General features: G+C 46.8%; 3 protein-coding genes across 10 annotated transcripts; 1 reads left to right on the plus strand and 2 right to left on the minus strand.

Moving 5' to 3' along the window:
- Nucleotides 1–5,615: 5,615 nt before the first annotated feature.
- On the minus strand, nucleotides 5,616–13,695 carry OSGEP (O-sialoglycoprotein endopeptidase). Of its 5 annotated transcripts, none has more exons than XM_055097228.1 (12): nucleotides 13,137–13,620; nucleotides 10,899–11,018; nucleotides 10,543–10,718; nucleotides 9,821–10,021; nucleotides 7,734–7,829; nucleotides 7,527–7,576; nucleotides 7,296–7,374; nucleotides 6,665–6,730; nucleotides 6,463–6,553; nucleotides 6,174–6,249; nucleotides 5,981–6,079; nucleotides 5,616–5,838 (listed from the first exon to the last, which is right to left on the minus strand). In XM_055097228.1, exons 1-12 carry the CDS (start codon nucleotides 13,249–13,251, stop codon nucleotides 5,799–5,801), a joined length of 1,209 nt encoding a protein of 402 aa, XP_054953203.1. In that variant the 5' UTR covers nucleotides 13,252–13,620; the 3' UTR covers nucleotides 5,616–5,798. The 5 variants fall into 5 exon arrangements, with proteins under 5 accessions (XP_054953203.1, XP_054953204.1, XP_054953205.1 ...); XM_055097229.1 differs by having other exon boundaries at nucleotides 13,133–13,620; XM_055097230.2 differs by having other exon boundaries at nucleotides 10,846–11,018; nucleotides 13,137–13,166.
- A 59-nt stretch (nucleotides 13,696–13,754) lies between these two features.
- On the plus strand, nucleotides 13,755–16,331 carry APEX1 (apurinic/apyrimidinic endodeoxyribonuclease 1). 3 transcript variants are annotated; one of them, XM_008964114.3, is made up of 5 exons: nucleotides 13,755–13,841; nucleotides 14,149–14,274; nucleotides 14,485–14,672; nucleotides 15,233–15,425; nucleotides 15,556–16,331. In XM_008964114.3, exons 2-5 carry the CDS (start codon nucleotides 14,217–14,219, stop codon nucleotides 16,071–16,073), a joined length of 957 nt encoding a protein of 318 aa, XP_008962362.1. In that variant the 5' UTR covers nucleotides 13,755–13,841; nucleotides 14,149–14,216; the 3' UTR covers nucleotides 16,074–16,331. The 3 variants fall into 3 exon arrangements, with proteins under 3 accessions (XP_008962362.1, XP_003811777.1, XP_003811778.1); XM_003811729.5 differs by having other exon boundaries at nucleotides 13,759–13,965; XM_003811730.5 differs by having other exon boundaries at nucleotides 13,767–13,909.
- A 93-nt stretch (nucleotides 16,332–16,424) lies between these two features.
- On the minus strand, nucleotides 16,425–20,176 carry PIP4P1 (phosphatidylinositol-4,5-bisphosphate 4-phosphatase 1). 2 transcript variants are annotated; one of them, XM_003811732.5, is made up of 7 exons: nucleotides 19,750–20,176; nucleotides 19,221–19,411; nucleotides 18,758–18,864; nucleotides 18,194–18,299; nucleotides 17,954–18,006; nucleotides 17,772–17,862; nucleotides 16,425–17,269 (listed from the first exon to the last, which is right to left on the minus strand). In XM_003811732.5, the coding sequence occupies exons 1-7, from the start codon at nucleotides 19,889–19,891 to the stop codon at nucleotides 17,126–17,128; spliced, it is 834 nt and encodes a 277-aa protein (XP_003811780.1). In that variant the 5' UTR covers nucleotides 19,892–20,176; the 3' UTR covers nucleotides 16,425–17,125. The 2 variants fall into 2 exon arrangements, with proteins under 2 accessions (XP_003811780.1, XP_008962363.1); XM_008964115.4 differs by having other exon boundaries at nucleotides 19,729–20,043.
- Nucleotides 20,177–20,184: the final 8 nt, after the last annotated feature.

Raw genomic sequence — 20,184 nt, forward strand, 5'->3', positions numbered from 1 at the left:
AAGAACCATGAACCTCTGCAGGGTTATCTGCTCAGACACAGAAGGAAACTAGCTTCCTGAAATCTGGGCGGGGTAGTGGAGAAAAAGGAAGCCTTCTTGTCACCTCTCATCCAACATACCATATCCCCTTCTTTCCTCATTGCTTCTCCTTTCAGGTCTCATGTTTGAACCAACTGAAGTCCAATGTGCTGGTCTTGGGATATAAGCAAAATTGGGAGAAAGGGCCTGTATCTGCCATGGAGTACTACATAGGCATTCTAGTGTGAATGTGAGATAGGGAAGGGTAAGATGGACATAGAAATGGTCAGGAACTAGAAAGAAGAGGAAATATAATCGTGGTGAAGCCCTTGTTCCCAACAGCTGCCCAGCAGTGCCTGTGTCCCCAGGAAAGACACCCCCACCCTTCATCTCTTCCTCCTATATCTCCTTTTCTCTCCTCTCCATAAAGTGATGACTTTGACTACAACTATGGCATAGGCCTCATAAGGATGCCAGGAGGGTTAAGCCTGGCTACTCAACACCAAGCTCAAGGTGAGTGAAAAGAGGTGGGCCTAAGAGAAGGATGTGGTGTGGGAGGTATAGAAATTGGCTCTCAAAGACAGTCTGGGAGGCAAATGAACTCATCTAGAGTTACCAAGACCTAAGACTGAATAGAATTGGGTACCAGGATGTGAGAGAAATGAATTTTGCTTGAGCTTTAGTTCTCCTGAAATTTTCAGGGTGGGGGAAAACTTTAAAGGTATCTTCTAAATTCAGGTGGGAGAAATTTGGATCAAAAGATACAACATAGCAGGGTAAGCTGGAGTGTGGTCAGGAAGGGCTATGGCCCAATTCTAGAGAAGGGTTTCTGGCACTACCCCAATTCTAATAATATTACACATCTTATCAGTTAAATTTTGGGCATCCTTAGCAAAAAGATAACATTATTTTATGTTATACCCCCACTTTTCCCAGTACACCCAGCATATTTGGATGTCATAGGGATGGATACTTAGCAGGCAGGAGACCAATTCTAAAACATGTCCTGTTTTTAGGAATAACAGAGTTGTAGAGTGGGTTAGAGAAGCAGACACCAAGGAAAATAAAAAGGAAATGTGGTTAGTCAATGCGGAGAGAAGCCACATGACGTTTCTCTAGGATAGCAATAATTCTCATAGGGGAGGAGAGGTATTATACTGAATTAGGAGCAACTGCTCAGCTGGAAAGGAGTTTGTCTCATTCTTTTCTTCTCTTTTCTCGGGCAGCATCCTTATTCCAGCAGCCTCAATGTTCCAATCCAAGCAAGGCCGGAGGGCAGTGGACGTGTACTGGCTTGGTGATGATGAAGGTAGGGACTCCATGGCTCCCCAGGAAGTCCCAAGTTCTCCAAGTTCCAGGGAGAATAGGAGAGGGAAGATAGTGACATATAAACCAGAAAGGACTAGAAAATGAACTCTGCATTTACCAAGTACCCAATACTCTCCTCCCACCTCAGAGGACAACTGTGGTGTTTAAAGGCCAACAGAAAAGCCCGTGTTGCTGGAGCAGCGCAAACAAGGAATTGAGTAGCAGATCAAAGTGGTAGGCAGGGAAGGGCAGAGTGGATCACAGAGGGTCTCACAGGCCTTTAAAAAGACTGGCCAGCCGCCCCGTCTGGGAGGGAGGTGGGGGGCAGCCCCCGCCCGGCCAGCCGCCCCATCCGGGAGGGAGGTGGGGGCCAGCCCCCAGCCAGCCAGCCACCCCATCCAGGAGGGAGGTGGGGGGCAGTCCCCGCCCGGCCAGCCGCCCCAGCCGGGAGGGAGGTGGGGGGCGCCTCTGCCTGGCTGCCCCTTCTGGGAAGTGAGGAGCCCCTCTGCCCAGCCGCCACCCCGTCTGGGAGGTGTACCCAACAGCTCATTGAGAACGGGCCATGATGACGATGGCGGTTTTGTCGAATAGAAAAGTGGGAAATGTGGGGAAAAGATAGAGAAATCAGATTGTTGCTGTGTCTGTGTAGAAAGAAGTAGACATGGGAGACTCCATTTTGTTCTGTACTAAGAAAAATTCTTCTGCCTTGGGATGCTGTTAATCTATAACCTTACCCCCAACCCCGTGCTCTCTGAAACATGTGCTGTGTCCACTCAGGGTTAAATGGATTAAGGGCGGTGCAAGATGTGCTTTGTTAAACAGATGCTTGAAGGTAGCATGCTGGTTAAGAGTCATCACCACTCCCTAATCTCAAGTACCCAGGGGCACAAACACTGCGGAAGGCCGCAGGGTCCTCTGCCTAGGAAAACCAGAGACCTTTGTTCACATGTTTATCTGCTGACCTTCCCTCCACTATTGTCCTATGACCCTGCCAAATCCCCCTCTCCGAGAAACACCCAAGAATGATCAATAAATACTAAAAAAAATAAAAATAAAAAGACTCTGGTTTTTCTTTTGATGTAAGAAAGCACTGAAGGTTTTGAGCAGAAGAGTAACATGATCTGGCTTCCACGCTAACACTATTCACTCTGGCTGCTATGTGGAGAATTGACTCTAAGTTGGCAATGGGGAAAGGAGAAGGAGCAGCTACTGCAATAATCTTGAAGACACATAATTCTGGCTTGATCTACAGTGGCAGCAGTGGAAGTGAGGAGAAATGGAATTCTGGATGTATTTTGAAGGTAGAGACAAGAGGATTTGATTAATTGGAGAAGAAAGAAAACTGACAAAGATACTTTGACATGAACAACTAGAATGGAGTTGTCGTTGACAGAAATAAGAAAGACTACAGGACTAAGTTGGGGAAAGAATAAGTGCAATTTTGAATATGTTAAATTTGAGACACCTATTAAGCATCCAAGTGGAGGTGCCAATGAGCAGCTAGGTATTTGGGATAGAAGTCCAGGTTGGAACTATAACTGGGAGTAACCCCCATCAAAATGATTTTAATGTATACAACTAGATGAAGTCACTGCAGGTGTATGTGTAAAGAGAGCAGTCTGAGGACTAAACTCTGTGGAGATGAGGAGAAACTAACAAAGGAGATTAAGAAAGGGCAGTCAGTAAGCTAGGAGGCAGACCAGAGAATGCATCCTAAAGCCAAGTAAGGAAACTTTTCAAAGAGGGAGTGTCAAATGCTGCTGATAGCTTCTGAAGATGAAGAATACGCCATTAGATTTAGCTATGTGCAGGTCATCAGTGACCGTGATAAGAATAGTTTTGGTGGAGATTTAATAGGGAACTGGTGGAGAGAAATTGAAGACAAGTCTTTCTAAGTTTTGCTGTAAAGTGGAACAGAAAAATGGGAAGCAGCTGGAAGGGCAAATGGGGACAAGCAGGCATTATTTGTAAAATGAGGAAAACAGTGGCATATTTGTGTGCTGACGGCAGGATTCAGGAGAGAAGGAAATACTGACTCTCCAGGAAAAGAGGGAGAATTATCCCTTTTTTTGAGAGAGTCTTGCTCTGTCACTCAGGCTGGCATGCAGTGGCACAATCTTGGCTCACTGCAACCTCCGCCTCCTGGGTTCAAGTGATTCTCGTGCCCAAGTAGTTGGGATTACAGGCATGCAACACCACGCCAGCTGATTTTTTGTATTTTTAGTAGAGGGGTTTCACCATGCTGGTCAGGCTGGTCTTGAACTCCTGGCCTCAAGTGATCCACCCGCCTTGGCCTCCCAGTGCTGGGATTACAGGCGTGAGCCACTGCAACCAGCCCTGACTTCTAATCAGTAAAATATCCTCCTATCCACGGTGACAATCCAGTGTCCTCTGAGAAGCAAAATCAGCTCTGGTTGAGAACCACTGGTTTATGGTAACAGGAGGAAGGCAGAGTACATGGGTACAGATGCTGGAAGATGGTTAGTTTCAGGGGCAAAAGCTTGTAAATGTATACTGATTGTTTCTATTTTCTTACTGAAATAGGAACTAAGGTAAGAGTCAGAATAGGGGGAGATGTTAAGAGATTTGAGGGGTCAGAAGGTATGAAACAGTCACTAGAAAAGAGGGCAAGTGAAAGGACTAGAGAGATGGCATATTTCTGGGTGGCATAAAGGACCCATTTTAGTGTCATGGTCATAAGTTTGAAGTGAGATCAGTCAGCATGGCTATTTTTTACTAGCCCTTTCAGCTGCATGGGTCTAAAGTAGGTGATGAGTTGAATATGACAAAAGCAAAAGAGGGGAAGGGAAATGAGGTGGATTATGGGAATTTAGCTGAAGGAGGGAAATAAAAATACGTGGGGGATAAAATCTGCAGAAAGGAAGTATGATCAATGGACCGTAGGTCCTGGTGAAGGGATGAACTGTTGGGTTTAGCATACTAAAGAAAATGAACTGGAAAAACAGAGGTGGTGGTAGTCGAGAGTGGGACGTCTGAAACTGAGATGTGGAGGATCTGCAGCTCCAGAACATGACCAAAGAAATAAGTGGCTGAAGCGGGTGTTAGTATGATCTACCTGAATACTGAAATAAGATTTATGACAAACGTGGTGTTCGTATGGTAGTTTCTTTCAAAGCAGAAGGGTACTAGGGATGAGGGATAATGGTCTGGAAACAGTATGAGGACACGTGCACCACCTCCAGGCCCAGTGGTACAATGGGTGTGGAAGGGAAAATGCCACCACTACCGAGGTGGTAGGAGAAGCAGAGTCCTCATAAGAAACCAAGTCTGAAGAGCATAAATGTGAAGGGAACGTTCAGAGAAGAGGTTGAGGACACAGAGAATTTGACAAATGACTGGCCATCAGTTCCAGAGGGCACAGTGGAAGAGCTTCTAGAGTTGGAAAAGGTAGGTAGATGGAGACAAAACAGAGTGGAGATACATGGTTATTAAGTGTAAAAGATGAGATGACTCAGTAGTTTAGGTCTAACTGTGATGATTGATATCAACATCAATAAGATTAAGGGTATGAGATTCGTTCTGTTGTTTGTGGTACGGAGGGATGTGCATCTGCGGGCATTCCTCAAGCCTGCCAATGGATGTGCATGTAGGAGAAAGTATATGGAGTAGAGGCAGTTTTAGAGTTACAAATTAGACCAATCTCCAGGCTGTTTGTTTGTTTGTTTTTAAGAGACAAGGTTTTGTTTGTCACTCAGGCTGGAATGCAGTGGCTCAATCACAGCTCACTGCAACCTCAAACTCCTGGGCTCAAGCTATCTTCCCGCCTCAGCCTCCCTTGGAGCTGGGACTACAGATGTGCGCCACCATGCCCAGATAATTTTTACATTTTTCAAATAGATGGTGTCTTGCTATTTGCCCAGGCTGGGCTCAAACTCCTGGGCTCAAGGGATCCTCCTGACTTGGCCTCCCACAGCACTGGGATACGGGTGTGAGCCTCCAGGCTATTTTGAGAGAAGTCTTGCACACCTACTTCAAAGAATTTAAATGAGAGGATGAATGTAAAGCAGTTAGCATGGGACCCGATGCTGTAATAATAGTTATGATACTACTATTGTTGCCAGGCACAATGGCATCCTTACTCAGGAGGCTGAGGTGGTAAGACTGCTTGAGCCCAGTTCGAGACCAGCCTGGGAAACACAGCAAGATTCCGTTTCTTAAAAAAATAAAAAAGATACCTCATTCTTGGTTCCACAGCAGCAAGCTCCAACAAGAATTTATCCAGCACCAAATCTACATTGGTCCTGAACAACACAATCCAATCACCAACATACAAAACCAAAAAACCAAAAATATTTTATTGCTGAGTCATCCTGGGGTTCCATAAAGGACCCCAAGCCTTGCTTGGAGTCTATAGCTTTGCTAGGACTCCCATGACATCAGGATAGAGATTGAGGCACGGGGTCCTTTGGGTTCCGGTCAAGGAACTATCTACTCTGATTCTGTTCATCTTATTAGTCCCTCCAGGTCACCTCTACTTCATCTGTCCGATACCTGTGGAAAAACAGAAGAAACATGGTGGAGAGCGAGCCCTTAACATCCTTCATTCTTCTCTGCCCTCATGTTCCTGGACTCTTCCCTGTTGTTTTTGTCTATGTCCCAATAATCTACCCTCACCAAGAGGTGAATCACTCACCTCTGTGTAACCCCAGAATCACTGAGTGGGGTCCTGTGTCCAGCCCGAAACATCTCCCAGCCAGCCTGGGCTATCATCGCTCCATTGTCAATACAGAATCTGGGATGCAAGAGAGATGAAAATTGGGATCTAAGGGTGGAAAATCACTATAACAGGAGAAGTAAAAAAGAAACCAAAGGGAAAGTGTCTTTACCTCTCATCTGTAGCAAAAAGCCGGGCTCCACGTTCCTGGCACATTGTTGCCATCATCTCCTGTAGCCTCACATTACCTACAAAGAGGTAGGGAACAGGATTAGCTTAGTTTTATCCATCTCTTCATGGTCCAGCAGAACACGTCATGTGCACTCACTTAGAACAATGACATAGAGGATTAGGGGCAAGGATTGGGAAGCCTACTCCAAAGGCTTAATGATTTAGAGTATCACGAGGAAGACACATAGTGTTAAGAATAGGAAAGAGGAACACTTTTCAATAATACATACACCCCACTCCTCCCACAATGAGGGCCTCCTGGGAGCCACAATGTGCCATGGCTCGCTCTGTGATCTCTACCAGCATTGCAAACACAGTTTCCTGTCAGGGACAGATAAGGAGAAAACATTAGAGGGGCATCCCAGATTAGTTCTGCTCTACAATATAAAACCTTCAGCCCCAACTTTCTGTCCCAGCTTTTTACTGCATTACCTGCAGGGAGAAACACAGATCCTCAGGAGTACACTCGCCTGTGGCCAGCATCCGATGGGCTACATCCTACCATTAAAGGGAAAAACAAAAGAATCAACAAATCATGGTTTTGGGATTACATGAGAGCAAAAATTAATGCATTCGGAGGGTCACCATGTTTCACCACAATTCAAGTTACCAGCACATCCTGTACCACATTCCCTTCACTGGCATCATGGCATAGAATGAGCAGCTTTCATTTAAGATGCAATCATTACTTTTTGAATGCTTGTCCTGACATCTCTCACCCCTTACTTATCCTGCTTAATTTTTCACCTGTACTCATCATCATCTGGCACTTCATTATTTTCCTCTTTCTTATCTCCCCCGCCCCCCATTTAGAATCTAAGCTCCATGTAGACTGGGATTTTTGTTTTGCTCCATGCTGCATCTCTACTATCTAGAACAGCATCTGGCACACAGAGATATTCAATGAATACCTTCTAAATGAATTTACCCAGCACATGATATGGACCAGTACTGTGCTACATGAATATACTGAGCTATACGAAATACAATCGTAAGTAAAACAGATATGCTTCATTTAAAAAGCATGAAAGTGCCCCTGTCTCATCACCTCTCTCACACTCACCTCAATGAAAGACAGGATCCCTGAGAATGAGACGTCCATCCCCTTTACAGTGTATGGCAGCTCAACTAGCTTCTTGCCTCTATGTGGGAATAAGCATACGAGGCACTAAGCCTACAGTCAGCTGGCTTCTCACCCTCCAAAGCCCGTCCCAAATTTTGTTAATATATACCGTATATGGGGAAATCCCTGAAGCCCCAGCAGCCAGCCTGCTTCCACCTTATGTCCCCTTACCGCTTTGCCATCTGTTCAATGTTGTATCCTGGACTTGGGTCGTTAGAAATCTAGCAGAAGAAAAAAATAAGGAAGGAGGGAATGGAAGAGGATGAAATCAGATATGAAGGAAGCATAAGAAGCTCATTTACTATTTCCTCCCTCCACCTCCATGGCTTCCCAAAAATTCACCCACATTTTATGTTCTCTGCAGCCCCACTGGCTTACCTTCAGCACTCGAGCAAAACGATCCAGACAATTACCCACTGCAATATCGATGGTTTCCCCAAAGATACGGTAACGATGTTCCGAGTATGCAATCACCTAAGGGTGATGAGGATGTCCATGAAACCCCAAGTCTGTAAAGAGGATTATTTGGCTTTGGGAGAAAAACATAGCAGAGGATCAACATGACCACCAGGGCTTCCAATAAGAAGTGGAAGAAAGGTGTTTCCCAAATGGTGAATGGGTAGTTTTTACAGCTCTGATTTGAGAAGAAATCTGTATACCCTGAGGATTCCAGGAACAGATTCCTAGACAGTGTAGGTTCAGGCAGAAATAAATTGTCATTTCAAATACATTGGTTTTCCGGCTTAGAAGTTCCTAATATATCCCTTAAATGCAGTCTTGATAGTAGGTAACCGGCTTTTCTGCTTGGAGGCAGAGAACATGAATCCTTCTAAATTATGACACAGTGGCAGTGGTATTTTTTTTGAGACAGGGTCTCGCTCTGTCTCCCAGGCTGGAGTGGAGTGGTGTGATCATAGCTCACTGTAGCCTCCACCTCCTAGGCTCAAAGGATCCTCCCACCTCAGCTTCCTGAGTAGCTGGGCTACCATGTGTGGCCTATTTTTATATTTTTGTAGAGATGGAGGTCTCACTATGTTGCCCAGCCTGGTCTCAAACTCCTGGTCTCAAGCAATCTACCTGCCTCAGCCTCTCAAAGTGCTGAGATTATAGGTGTGAACCACTGTATGCAGCTAGGCAGTGGTATTTGGAACCAAGAAGCAGAGCTGAAGAACTCAAAAATCTCATATGGAGTCAGACTAATGGCCCAGCCAAGTCAGCAATGGCAATTCACTTAAGGCCATTTTTCTTTTCTTTGTTTTTTTTTTTTCTGAGACAGAGTCTTGTTCTGTCGCCCAGGCTGGAGTGCAATGGCCTGATCTCAGCTCACTGCAACCTCTGCCTCCCAGGTTCAAGCAGTTCTCCTGCCTCAGCCTCCCAAGCAGCTGGAATTACAGGCACCCACCACCACTTTTTTGTATTAAGGCCGTTCTTCATATGTGACCAACTTTTAGCACAGAGAATATCTGTCCCTTACTGACACATATTCTGCAGACTTATAACACCGAGGGCTTCCTACGAACCTTAAGAAGTCCCTTTCCCTTCCCAGTGCTGTTAGGGATTTCTTCCCTTTCTGATACAGATCTTAATCTGCTGTCAAAAAGACAGTAACAAAGGCGAAGGAAAAATCCTGCCTTTCTGCTTCTGCTATCCACTCCTCTCCACCTAATCACCCTCCCTGTTTCTTATACCTAAGCAAACATTAAAAGAGAAGAGGAAGACAAAACCGTCACTGCTCCTTTTCATCAACTCTTGTAGCCTCCATTATACTTTCCACAACCCAAGTCTCTGACCTTGTATGTCATCCTTCAGGCCTCAACCAACTACTTGCCCTCTACCTGCTGAAGTTTCTGCATCATTTTCATGGGAAACATGTGCCTCATCTTCTCGACACAACCCTTTCATGAGCTGGGGACAATGCTGAACTATTTCTAATGATAATCAAGTGTTCTGTTGGAAAAGAATCCAATCCCAACCTTAAAAAGGTCATATAAGGTACCCCAAACAACTTTAGCTTCACCTATAAATTTAAAATGCCTTCTGGCCGGGCATGGTAGCTCACGCCTGTAATCCCAGCACTTAGGGAGGCCGAGGCAGGTGGATCACCTGAGGTCAGGAGTTCAAGACCAGCCTGACCAACAGGGTGAAACCCCGTCTCTACTAAAAACACAAAAAATTAGCCAGGTATGGTGGCGGGTGCCTGTAATCCCAGCTACTCGGGAGTAGAGAAGAATAGTTTGAACCTGGGAGGCAGAGGTTGCAATGAGCCAAGGTTGCATCATTGCACTCCAACCTGGACAATAAGAGCGAAACTCCATCTCAAATAAATAAGTAAATAAATAAGATAAAATAAAATACCTTCTATAATTTACAAAGTATTTTTTAAAGTTATTTATATTTCTAAATTCTTAGAATAACAAAGTCTACATAATCATTCCCAGTAATATAAAAACAAAACATGTACTTGCCCCAAAATAATAAATCAGGTAGTGTCCTTTAGTTGTTTTTTTTTTGTTTTTTGTTTGTTTGTTTGTTTGTTTGAGACAGAGTTTTGCTCTTGTTGCCCAGGCTGGAGTGCAATGGTGCGATCTCGGTTCACCGCAACTTCCGCCTCCTGGGTTCAAGTGATTCTCCTGCCCAGCCTCCGGAGTTGCTAGGATTACAGGCACCTGCCACCACACCAAATTAATTTTTGTTATTTTTAGTACAGATAGGGTTTTGCCATGTTGGCCAGGCTGGGCTCAAACTCCTGACCTCAGATGATCCACCCGCCTCGACCTCCCAAAGTGCTGGAATTACAGGCATGAGTTGCCATACCCAGCAACTGTTAGTTTCAATTGCTAAGATTTATAGAAAAAATAAGCTTCAAAATAATGCAAGAGCTTTCAGATATTCATTATTTTGAAGATTTCAATCCTTTTCAATCACATTCATTCCTTTCCTGAAGTAGAAATTCCTAATCTTTATAATCAGATATAAAGTCTGATAATGATAAGCCATCTAATGTTCTGATCATGCTGCCAAAATTTGCAATGTTACAAACTCTGTTGGGGGTTTTCTGGTCTACAGTATTTTAGGTTCAGATAAGTCCATCTTTGTTCCTGACATTCCCATGACTCAGATAGAACAAAGAAAATACTGGTTCAGTGCCTCAGAAATTGAGATGGAGTGGGTAGAGCCCTCTAAATACCTGCGTATTTCCTCCACTCACATACAACACGGTTGGGCTGGTGGCTCCAGTGATGAGGCGGCCCATCTCAATGTGGCCTATACAGTGGTTCACACCCACCAATGGCTTATTCCACAGTTGGGCCACAGTACGGGCCACAACAGCCACAGAAACCAGTGGGGCACCCATGCCAGGGCCTAGGGAGATAGAAATGGAAGTTATAATCCTAGAGATTGGAAAAAAACAATAGGTGGGGGACACAAGGGATGTGAGGTGGGGTAGGGGTAGTGATGGTGGCAGAGGTAAGGTGTTGGCTATTTTGACCTAGCCAGGTTGCAGGTATATTCCTCCATCGTTGACCACTCTCCCAGCCATACCCTTGGTGTATGCAATGCAGTCGATATCCTGGGAGGTTAATCCAGACTCTGTTAGTGCCTCCTGCAGCAGGTCTAGGATAACAGCTCGGTGATGCCTGGCTGTATCACCTGGAAGGAATCCTAGAAAATGAACATAGGTCAGAGATCACAGGGATTTTCTGTAGCAAAGGTAGGTAGGAAGTTAAAGAAAGCAACAGGAGTTTTAGTGATGTAGTAAGAGTCCTTTCACTTTCCCCAAGCATCCTATCTTCCACGTTTTCAGATCTACTCTTTCCGGCTTCTATATAGGCTGTTCAACTTTCAGAAATGCTCTCCTTCTTACCCTACTCAGCCTTCAGGTCTCAATGCAAGTGGTATCTACCTCATACCCTTTCGTGATCTTTTTTTTTTTTTTCTTTTGAGACAGTCTCAGCTCTGTCACCCAGGCTGGAGTGCAGTGGCACAATCTCGGCTCACTGCAACCTCCACCTCCTGAGTTCAAGAGATTCTTCTGCCTCAGCCTTCTGAGTAGCTGGGACTACAGGCGACACCACCACGCTCAGCTAACTTTTGTATTTTTAGTAGAGACGGGGTTTCACCATATTGGCCAGGCTGGTCTCGAACTCCTGACCTCGTGATCCGTCTGCCTCGGCCTCCCAAAGTGCTGGGATTACAGGCCTGAGCCACCGTGCCTGGCCTTTGGTGATCTTCTTTCTCTATGACCCTACAGAACTCTATGCATGATGATGTCGTTTATTTAACATAACAATTATAGCATTATAATTTTCTGTGGTTTGCTCAGCTTAATCATGAATATCTCAAAGCATTGAGTATTTTATTTATCTTTGTATTCCCAGTGCCCAAGTGCCCAGAGAAGTGAATGCTAAACATACATATATATTTCTAGTGAGTATCTGTCACGACATCACCTGTTCAGGGAGGCTTTTCAGATACATGCAAGTCAGCTGCCCTCTCCTATGTATGCAAGTGTTTGAGGGGAGAGTAGCAAGATATAATAGCTTATTTAAAATATCAATTAAAAGTTGTAATGTGTTTTGTGCTTTTTTTTTTTTTTGAGACAGAGTTTCACTCTTGATGCCCAGGCTGGAGTGCAATGGCACCATCTCGGCTCACCGCAACCTCTGTCTCCCGGGTTCAAGCAATTCTCCTGCCTCAGCCTCCCAAGTAGCTGGGTTTACAGGCATGCGCCACCACGCCCAGTTAATTTTTTGTATTTTTTAGTGGAGACATGGTTTCTCCATGTTGGTCAGGCTGGTCTCGAACCCCGACCTCAGGTGATCTGCCTGCCTTGGCCTCCCAAAGTGCTGGGATTACAGGCGTGAGCCACCACGCCCAGCCGTGTTTGGTACTTTCATCTAATCTTCAAGACCTAATGATACTGGTATTATTCCCATTTAAAAAACAAAGACCAGGCCCGAGCGGTGGCTCATGCCTGTAATTTCCACACTTTGGGAGGCTGGGGTGGGCGGATCATCTGAGGTCAGGAGTTCGAGACCAGCTTGGCCTGGTGAAACCCCGACTCTACTAAAAATACAAAAATTAGCTGGGTGTGGTGGCACACACCTATAGTCCTAGCTACTTGGGAGGCTGGGGTAGAAGAATCGCTTGAACCTGGAAGGCAGAGATTGCAGTGAGCCGAGATCGTGCCACTGCATTCCAGCCTGGGCGACAGAGCAAGACTCTGTCTCAAAAAAATAAAATAAAATAAAAAATAAAGACCAAATGTCCAAAACAAAAATATTTAATATGAATATAGCAAAGCCAGCCAGTTCTGTCTGACATGTAAGCCGGGAGTCTTTCCGCTCTCATCTCTCTACTCATCCTAGAATATTTCAAAAAATAATTTTTTTTAAAAAAGGGAGTGTACATTCAGGGCAACTGGAATCTACACTCCTGCTAAGCGTTTTTTAAACAGAATATTTCGAGTCCATCTCTATTATACTGTTTATCATGCTGTAGTATAAACATCTATTTATATGTCTGACTCCACAGCAGTATAACATCTATTTCTGAATACTTAGCACATAAAATGCGCTCAGTAAAAGGTAAATGAACTCATCAGATCCACGTCCAAGTGCCTGTAACTCTTCTAGTCATCAGCCTTGTGACGTTAATAATGTCACATAATTTCAATGAGACTCGGATCGAAAGCTGCACCTCACTAGTATTTAGGAAGATGGAAGGCTGATTCTGTGCGGGGAAGTGCGCGGAAAACTCTTAAGTCCCCTACTCACCAACCTGTGCCAGGAGGCGTGACGTAAGTCCGCCGCGGGTTCGCCAGCACCTTGCCATCCCGCACCACGCCCACGCCAATCTTATTGGCGCTGCCTTCAAAACCCAGCACCGCCGGCATGGCGGAGGCTGGGAGAAAACGCCGACAGGACTCCTAGCAATGTCAGGAGCTGTGGAGGTCCTCACTAGTCCGCGCTGGGCCGCAGCTTTCCGGAGCGCAGAGGAAGCTGGCCAGCCTGCAGATAGCACTGGGAAAGACACCGCAGAACTCCCGCGAGCGGAGACCCGCCAAGGCCCCTCCAGGGACCTGTCTTCCTAACTGCCAGGGCCGCCGAGCCAACTCTGTGCCTTACATTCGTATCCGTTTTCCTATCTCTTTCCCGTGGTCCAGCCCAGCCTTCTCCACTGTTTTTTTTTTTTCTCTTGCACAGAGTTAGAATCTTAAGTCAGTGTCACACAATGTGCTGTGCATCTGGCACAACGATAAACAGCCCGAGGGAGGGTTGGGGACCTAAGTGTCCTAGAGAATTAGAGGAGGGAGGCGAGGCTAAGCGTCTCCGTCACGTGGTGTCAGACAGACCAATCACGCGCATTCTTCGGCCACGAGAAGCGCGCCTCTGATCACGTGACCAGGTCCGCTACCCACGTGGGGGCTCAGCGTGCACCCTTCTTTGTGTTCGGGTTAGGAGGAGCTAGGCTGCCATCGGGCCGGTGCGGATACGGGGTTGCTCTTTTGCTCATAAGAGGGGCTTCGCTGGCAGTCTGAACGGCAAGCTTGAGTCAGGACCCTTAATTAAGATCCTCAATTGGCTGGAGGGCAGATCTCGCGAGTAGGGTACAAGGCACTATGAAATGATCTAGTTTCGTGGGTGAGGGGCTGAAGGGCCTATGATGCACGGAGGCGGGGAAAGGATTTAGAGATAACATGGTTTGAAAGGCGGGACCTGGTGCGGGGACGCTCTTGGGAGGAGTCTTCTCCCCAGCCTTAGCTGGTTTCATGATGTCTTTGCGTCTGTAGGCAACGCGGTAAAAATATTGCTTCGGTGGGTGACGCGGTACAGCTGCCCAAGGGCGTTCGTAACGGGAATGCCGAAGCGTGGGAAAAAGGGAGCGGTGGCAGAAGACGGGGATGAGCTCAGGACAGGTAAGGGAATGAAATCAGCCCTTCTTCCTAGAAGCTGCGGCGGGGGTGTTTGTCATTCCCTTGATGTACGGCAAGTAGGGGCCGACTCATTTTTGCAGGGGTTTGTGAAGAAGTCGCAGGAACCGTAGGCTTTCGTTGGGTCTATAGTTAACGCCGGATCGCAGTTGGAAACCACCAGCTTTTTGTCAGTATATATTACTCATTTTATAGAGCCAGAGGCCAAGAAGAGTAAGACGGCCGCAAAGAAAAATGACAAAGAGGCAGCAGGAGAGGGCCCAGCCCTGTATGAGGACCCCCCAGATCAGAAAACCTCACCCAGTGGCAAACCTGCCACACTCAAGATCTGCTCTTGGAATGTGGATGGGCTTCGAGCCTGGATTAAGAAGAAAGGATTAGATGTGAGTGGAATTTGAGGGGAAGAGACATTTTTTAGTATTGAATGGTCTTAGGGTTTAGTCACCCCTTTTCTCCGTTTAGCCTTCAGGCTGTTTTTTCTCCTGCCCGCAGTTTTCTGTGGGGCTTCCCCAGTCTTGCCAGTTGTAGTTCCTAAATGTCTGTTCCTTCACTTCCATTGCCATTTTCTTTTTTAATGTTCTCTCCTCTTCCCAGAATGTTGCAAAAACCTCTTCACTATACTTCCTCCATTTTATCTTCCTGCATTCCATTCCATATGAAGCATGTCCTCCATTCCATTAACCGTAGCTTAAAAATCTTAGCTTGCTATCCACTGTCTATAGAAAAAACACATCTCCTTAGCATAGCATGTAAGACTTTCTTACCTCTATATTTGTTTTCATTTATCTAGCTTAGAATTGTTTGAATATTGTGCTGCTTGACTCGAACTCCTTAGGCCAAGAGACTGTTTAACCCGTGCGTATCTATGACTTAGCATATAGATTATTCAATAAATGTTCTGCTGAATTGATAATACGTTTTCCACCTTTCTTTTCACTTACAGTGGGTAAAGGAAGAAGCCCCAGATATACTGTGCCTTCAAGAGACCAAATGTTCAGAGAACAAACTACCAGCTGAACTTCAGGAGCTGCCTGGACTCTCTCATCAATACTGGTCAGCTCCTTCGGACAAGGAAGGGTACAGTGGCGTGGGCCTGCTTTCCCGCCAGTGCCCACTCAAAGTTTCTTACGGCATAGGTGAGACCCTATTGATGCCTAATGCCTGAACTCTTCAAAACCAATTGCTAATTCTCTATCTCTGCCCCACCTCTTGATTGCTTTCCCTTTTCTTATAGTTTTTTATGCTAATTCTGTTTCATTTCTGTAGGCGAGGAGGAGCATGATCAGGAAGGCCGGGTGATTGTGGCTGAATTTGACTCGTTTGTGCTGGTAACAGCATATGTACCTAATGCAGGCCGAGGTCTGGTACGACTGGAGTACCGGCAGCGCTGGGATGAAGCCTTTCGCAAGTTCCTGAAGGGCCTGGCTTCCCGAAAGCCCCTTGTGCTGTGTGGAGACCTCAATGTGGCACATGAAGAAATTGACCTTCGCAACCCCAAGGGGAACAAAAAGAATGCTGGCTTCACGCCACAAGAGCGCCAAGGCTTCGGGGAATTACTGCAGGCTGTGCCACTGGCTGACAGCTTTAGGCACCTCTACCCCAACACACCCTATGCCTACACCTTTTGGACTTATATGATGAATGCTCGATCCAAGAATGTTGGTTGGCGCCTTGATTACTTTTTGTTGTCCCACTCTCTGTTACCTGCATTGTGTGACAGCAAGATCCGTTCCAAGGCCCTCGGCAGTGATCACTGTCCCATCACCCTATACCTAGCACTGTGACACCACCCCTAAATCACTTTGAGCCTGGGAAATAAGCCCCCTCAACTACCATTCCTTCTTTAAACACTCTTCAGAGAAATCTGCATTCTATTTCTCATGTATAAAACTAGGAATCCTCCAACCAGGCTCCTGTGATAGAATTCTTTTAAGCCCAAGATTTTTTATTTGAGGGTTTTTTGTTTTTAAAAAAAAATTGAACAAAGACTACTAATGACTTTGTTTGAATTATCCACATGAAAATAAAGAGCCATAGTTTCAGCCTTGCTGTCTTCGTGTCTTACCCCTTCGTGGGGCTACACATTCTCTTCCTCCTTATATTTTCATGCACACAAGTTAACAACTGAAAAAGCGTAGAGTCATGACCTTATTTATTTACAAGCACAGGATAAGTCCCTAACCTCCCCCAAAGACTGAGCAACCCTACCCAGCCCAGTTAAATACTGCAACTGGGGGGGTAAAAAAGGTCGGGAGGAGGAATTAAGGGAAATACAGGAATAGGGGAACATATCCCACATTAAATAGTTATATACACATCAGTTCCTGTGGTTCTATACAGAGCAGCGGCTGACCCCACCCCCACAGGACACAATGTGGGGAGAGGAGACTGAGGGTACTGAGGCCAGAGCCAACCTCTGGTGAAGTGCAATAGCAGCAGCAAAGTCCTAATGGTGCACAAGAGGGAGGGGAACCCCCAGGGCTACCCACCCCCACCCTGCCCTGGAATGTGTAAGGGACAGGAATGGCTCTCAGGGAGCACACAGGAAGGACAAGCCTGGAACCGTCTTTAGGGCCCAGTTTTAAGGGCAACGTTTTGCCTACTTCACCCTAGACACAGCAACCCTTGGAGGAAAGCAGATGGTCAGCAGTGCTCTTATCTGCCCCTCCAAACCTAAGTGAGGGCCTGGTTCCTTCCTACCTCTCCCCAGGGAAAAGGAAGGCAGCTGCTTGGCTTCCTTCTAGAAGCCCCGGGAGCCTTTAACTACCCCAGCTCCCTTCGTAGTGTCACTGTCTCCACCAGGGAGGGGCCAGGCACAGTCTGTGGGTCATCAGGCTCAGGAGAAGTTCTGGACAGGGTGGCTGACCTTCATACAGGCCCAATAAAGGGCCCGGCCCAAACACAGCACAGCCAACAGGATGACAAATGCCCAGGCTGCATAGATGCCTCCATATCGCCGTGCATGCTTCCATGTGCCAAACTGATGAAGATAAGGAGGGAGAAGAAAAGAAAGATGGGGTTAATGTTGGTCTCCACTACCTCCTATTAGTTCTAAGAACAGTAATAACTCACGCTTCAGTCCTTGTTCCTTATCCACATGTAGCCACCCTCAGGGACCTTCTTAAAGGCAGAGCTGATCAGCTTCCTTCCCTTAGGCGTAACATACTCATCCCATCCCACACTGTATCTCAGTTTTTCTTAATATCTGACAACTGAGCCAGGTTTGCAAATAGCAACTCTTAAATTAAGAATTTCACTGTCCTATCCTCATCCTACAGAGAAAGGAAGGCTGTTTTTCAGTCTTGTAGTAGTAATAAAGTCTGTTTGATCAGCCACTTTGCACTTTAGCTCATCCATATCTTAAAACAAAACAAACTAGTCCCCCAAGTTTCTTCCACTTTTTTTTAGGGTAGCAGTTTCCCAAATCTTAGCCTATGGAGATGAGGCTGCAGAATGAAAGAGGTTGGGGCAAGGGTACTCACGGCAAGGCCAGTGGCAGTGACTGCCAAAAGCAAGCCAAGCAAGAAGCAGCAGATACATCTCTTACGTGGGTATCTGCGCCCAATAGATGACCTGTGGGGAGGCAAATAGAAATGGATGCTTTCTATGGCCTTGTAGTTTTTACTCCATACATCAATAACCAGCTCAATCCCTAATCACTTACACTTTCCTGCAGTGAGGACAACGTGCCAAGGTGCGGTCTGTGAACTCTGTCCACTATGGAGAAAGAAAACGAAAATAATAGCACAAGCAGGGTCCCCCTCAATGAGAACCTTGGGGTGGGGATGCAGAACATGTTCCCATAGGACAGACCTTTCAGGGGTCATTACCATTACTCTAAGAAATATACTCGAAATGACTCTTAGTCTCCTTTCCCCTCCCCTTCCCAATACCCCTTCCTCACCAGAAAAGTATTCTTGCAATGTCCACAGATAACCCTGACACCCATGGGTTGGGGTTCTGGACTCAGAGGTCCGGGATGCACAGGCCCCAGGTTGATGATTCTTTTGCTATACAAAAGAAAAAGACTTGTATTTTCAAACTTGTGTTTGAAAAATTTTTAATCCTAAAAATCTTCACAGTCCCTGTTTCACATCCCCCACTCCCTGTCTATTAAGTCACTCGACTTCTCTGTACTTAAGATACTCTGTCCCCTAACTTTATACCCTCAAGAATCCTTGAGAAAGAAAGAGCACTGTTTAAACTTCAGGTCCCCAATTCCCCTCCGACCTCAGGATAACACACCCAGTCCCCAAGGCTCTCTATTCTCCGAAACGACATCATTTCATCTCAATATTTTTATTGATAAACGAGAAAGACAGCTATAACATTCCTGAGGCACATGCTTCAAAGCCTTTTCTCCTAAATAAACACTAGGCTCTCTCACCTTTACATTCTCTGTATACGCTCATCCTTTTTTGACTTTCCAGTTCCCCACTTAGGCCCTTCCCCACCTTATGCCTCTTACCAGTAGGGCCGAGGGCATGCAATCCGTTGGGATGTCACTTTGCAGATAAGGAGACAGTTACAGGGGCATCGAACATATTTTTTCCCTGGGGGTGCATTCTTGATTGGCTAGAGAATAATAGGGTCATCAGCAAGCAAACCTCTAATCCCAATCCCCTCCACTTCCCTCCAAAAACACTTTATGAGATCAGAAAAATAAGGTGCTAGCCAGGAAGGAGAAATAAAAGAAAGACTATATCATGAGATTTGCAAATAGGAACTAGGCTAGGTGTGAAAGTGAGAGAAAGTGAACATTAGCTTTGGTGAGTGGCTTCTGGGGAAATGGCTGTGTGAGACACCTGGAACTGAAACCTGGGTATCATCAAGAGCACTTGGCTAACAGCCGGAAGGTCAGGGTCTAGAACCAAGACATCAGAAAGAGGATCCAGGAAACAGGGCCCATTTCATAGATATGTATAACTCACGGTGGCTTCATTGCAGACACCACATTTGACTACATGCTGATGCATCTTGCCTTCCACGTTGATGAGAGATTGGCAGACTCGGCAGGTGATCATAGGGGCACTCCCACTGTCCGGGCTAGTTAAGGGTGAATAGGGGGGTGGGTCCTCCCCAGGCAACACGGCTGGATGCCCCTCGGGAAACGGGGGAAATGCTGGAGAGGAAGCAAATAGAAGGACTGGGATCACTTACACCCCTACTGATGCTCCACGGTGGTAGGGAAGTCTTTCTGATCTTCAACCCTCTGACCAAGCTCGGAGGGCTTCTCATAATTGGCACTTCTATCAGGTTGCTCAGAACCCCCTTCCGTCCCTAGGCTGTGGTCGCGATTACGGAGGGAAGGAAGCCTCGCCCAGTCACAGGTGCAGCAGTCCCGCACCTGGCGACTGGGACCCGCCTCCGCCCTCGGTCCCGCCCCCTCCCCGGCTTTCAGAGTACCCCGGGGAGCACCTCGGACCCGCCCCGGCTTACCCTGGGGCGGGGCATGTTTACCGGCTCCGTACGGTGGTGCGGAGGGGGTCAGGCCTCCCCCGGGCCCAGCCCCACTCCCGCCGGGCCCCACTAAACCGTTGCCGCCCGCGCCACCGTCGATGGGCTCAGACAGCAGCGGGGAACGCTCTCCATCTGCCGCCATGGCCGCCACCGCCGCCTCCCGCTCAGGTCGGGGATCCGGCTCCCTTCGCCTCTGCCGTCGCCGCAGCCGCCGCCACCGCCGCCACCGCCACCGCCGCTACCGGGTCCCCAGGGCGCCTGCGCGCCGCGCGCCCAGCTCACTCCGCAACCAGTGGCCTGCCCCGCCCCGTTCCGTCTAGCAGCACGTGATAGGCTATCCCCGCCCGGGTCATGCTATTATTCGCGTAGATAAACCAATTCCTGGTCCTGTGAAGGCAGCTCTCCTTTTCCATTGGGGAGCGACGCACAAACGTC

This window comes from Pan paniscus, chromosome 15 (genome assembly GCF_029289425.2).
Source record: "Pan paniscus chromosome 15, NHGRI_mPanPan1-v2.0_pri, whole genome shotgun sequence".
Classification (NCBI taxonomy): Eukaryota; Metazoa; Chordata; class Mammalia; order Primates; family Hominidae; genus Pan; species Pan paniscus.

Excerpts from the sequence above, each read along its gene's own strand:
- PIP4P1 (XM_008964115.4), bottom strand. The coding sequence starts at position 19,891 with ATGGCGGCAGATGGAGAGCGTTCCCCGCTGCTGTCTGAGCCCATCGAC. Across the intron at positions 19,412-19,728 it reads TAAACATGCCCCGCCCCAGG|CATTTCCCCCGTTTCCCGAG; the intron begins GTAAGCCGGGGC and ends CTTCCTCTCCAG. Across the intron at positions 18,007-18,193 it reads ATTGCAAGAATACTTTTCTG|TGGACAGAGTTCACAGACCG; the intron begins GTGAGGAAGGGG and ends CTTTCTCCATAG.
- APEX1 (XM_008964114.3), top strand. The coding sequence starts at position 14,217 with ATGCCGAAGCGTGGGAAAAAGGGAGCGGTGGCAGAAGACGGGGATGAG. Across the intron at positions 14,673-15,232 it reads TTAAGAAGAAAGGATTAGAT|TGGGTAAAGGAAGAAGCCCC; the intron begins GTGAGTGGAATT and ends TTTCACTTACAG. Across the intron at positions 15,426-15,555 it reads CAAAGTTTCTTACGGCATAG|GCGAGGAGGAGCATGATCAG; the intron begins GTGAGACCCTAT and ends TCATTTCTGTAG.
- OSGEP (XM_055097228.1), bottom strand. The coding sequence starts at position 13,251 with ATGCCGGCGGTGCTGGGTTTTGAAGGCAGCGCCAATAAGATTGGCGTG. Across the intron at positions 7,830-9,820 it reads ACCTGATTTATTATTTTGGG|GTGATTGCATACTCGGAACA; the intron begins GCAAGTACATGT and ends CATCACCCTTAG. Across the intron at positions 6,731-7,295 it reads GGATCCTGTCTTTCATTGAG|GATGTAGCCCATCGGATGCT; the intron begins GTGAGTGTGAGA and ends CTTTAATGGTAG.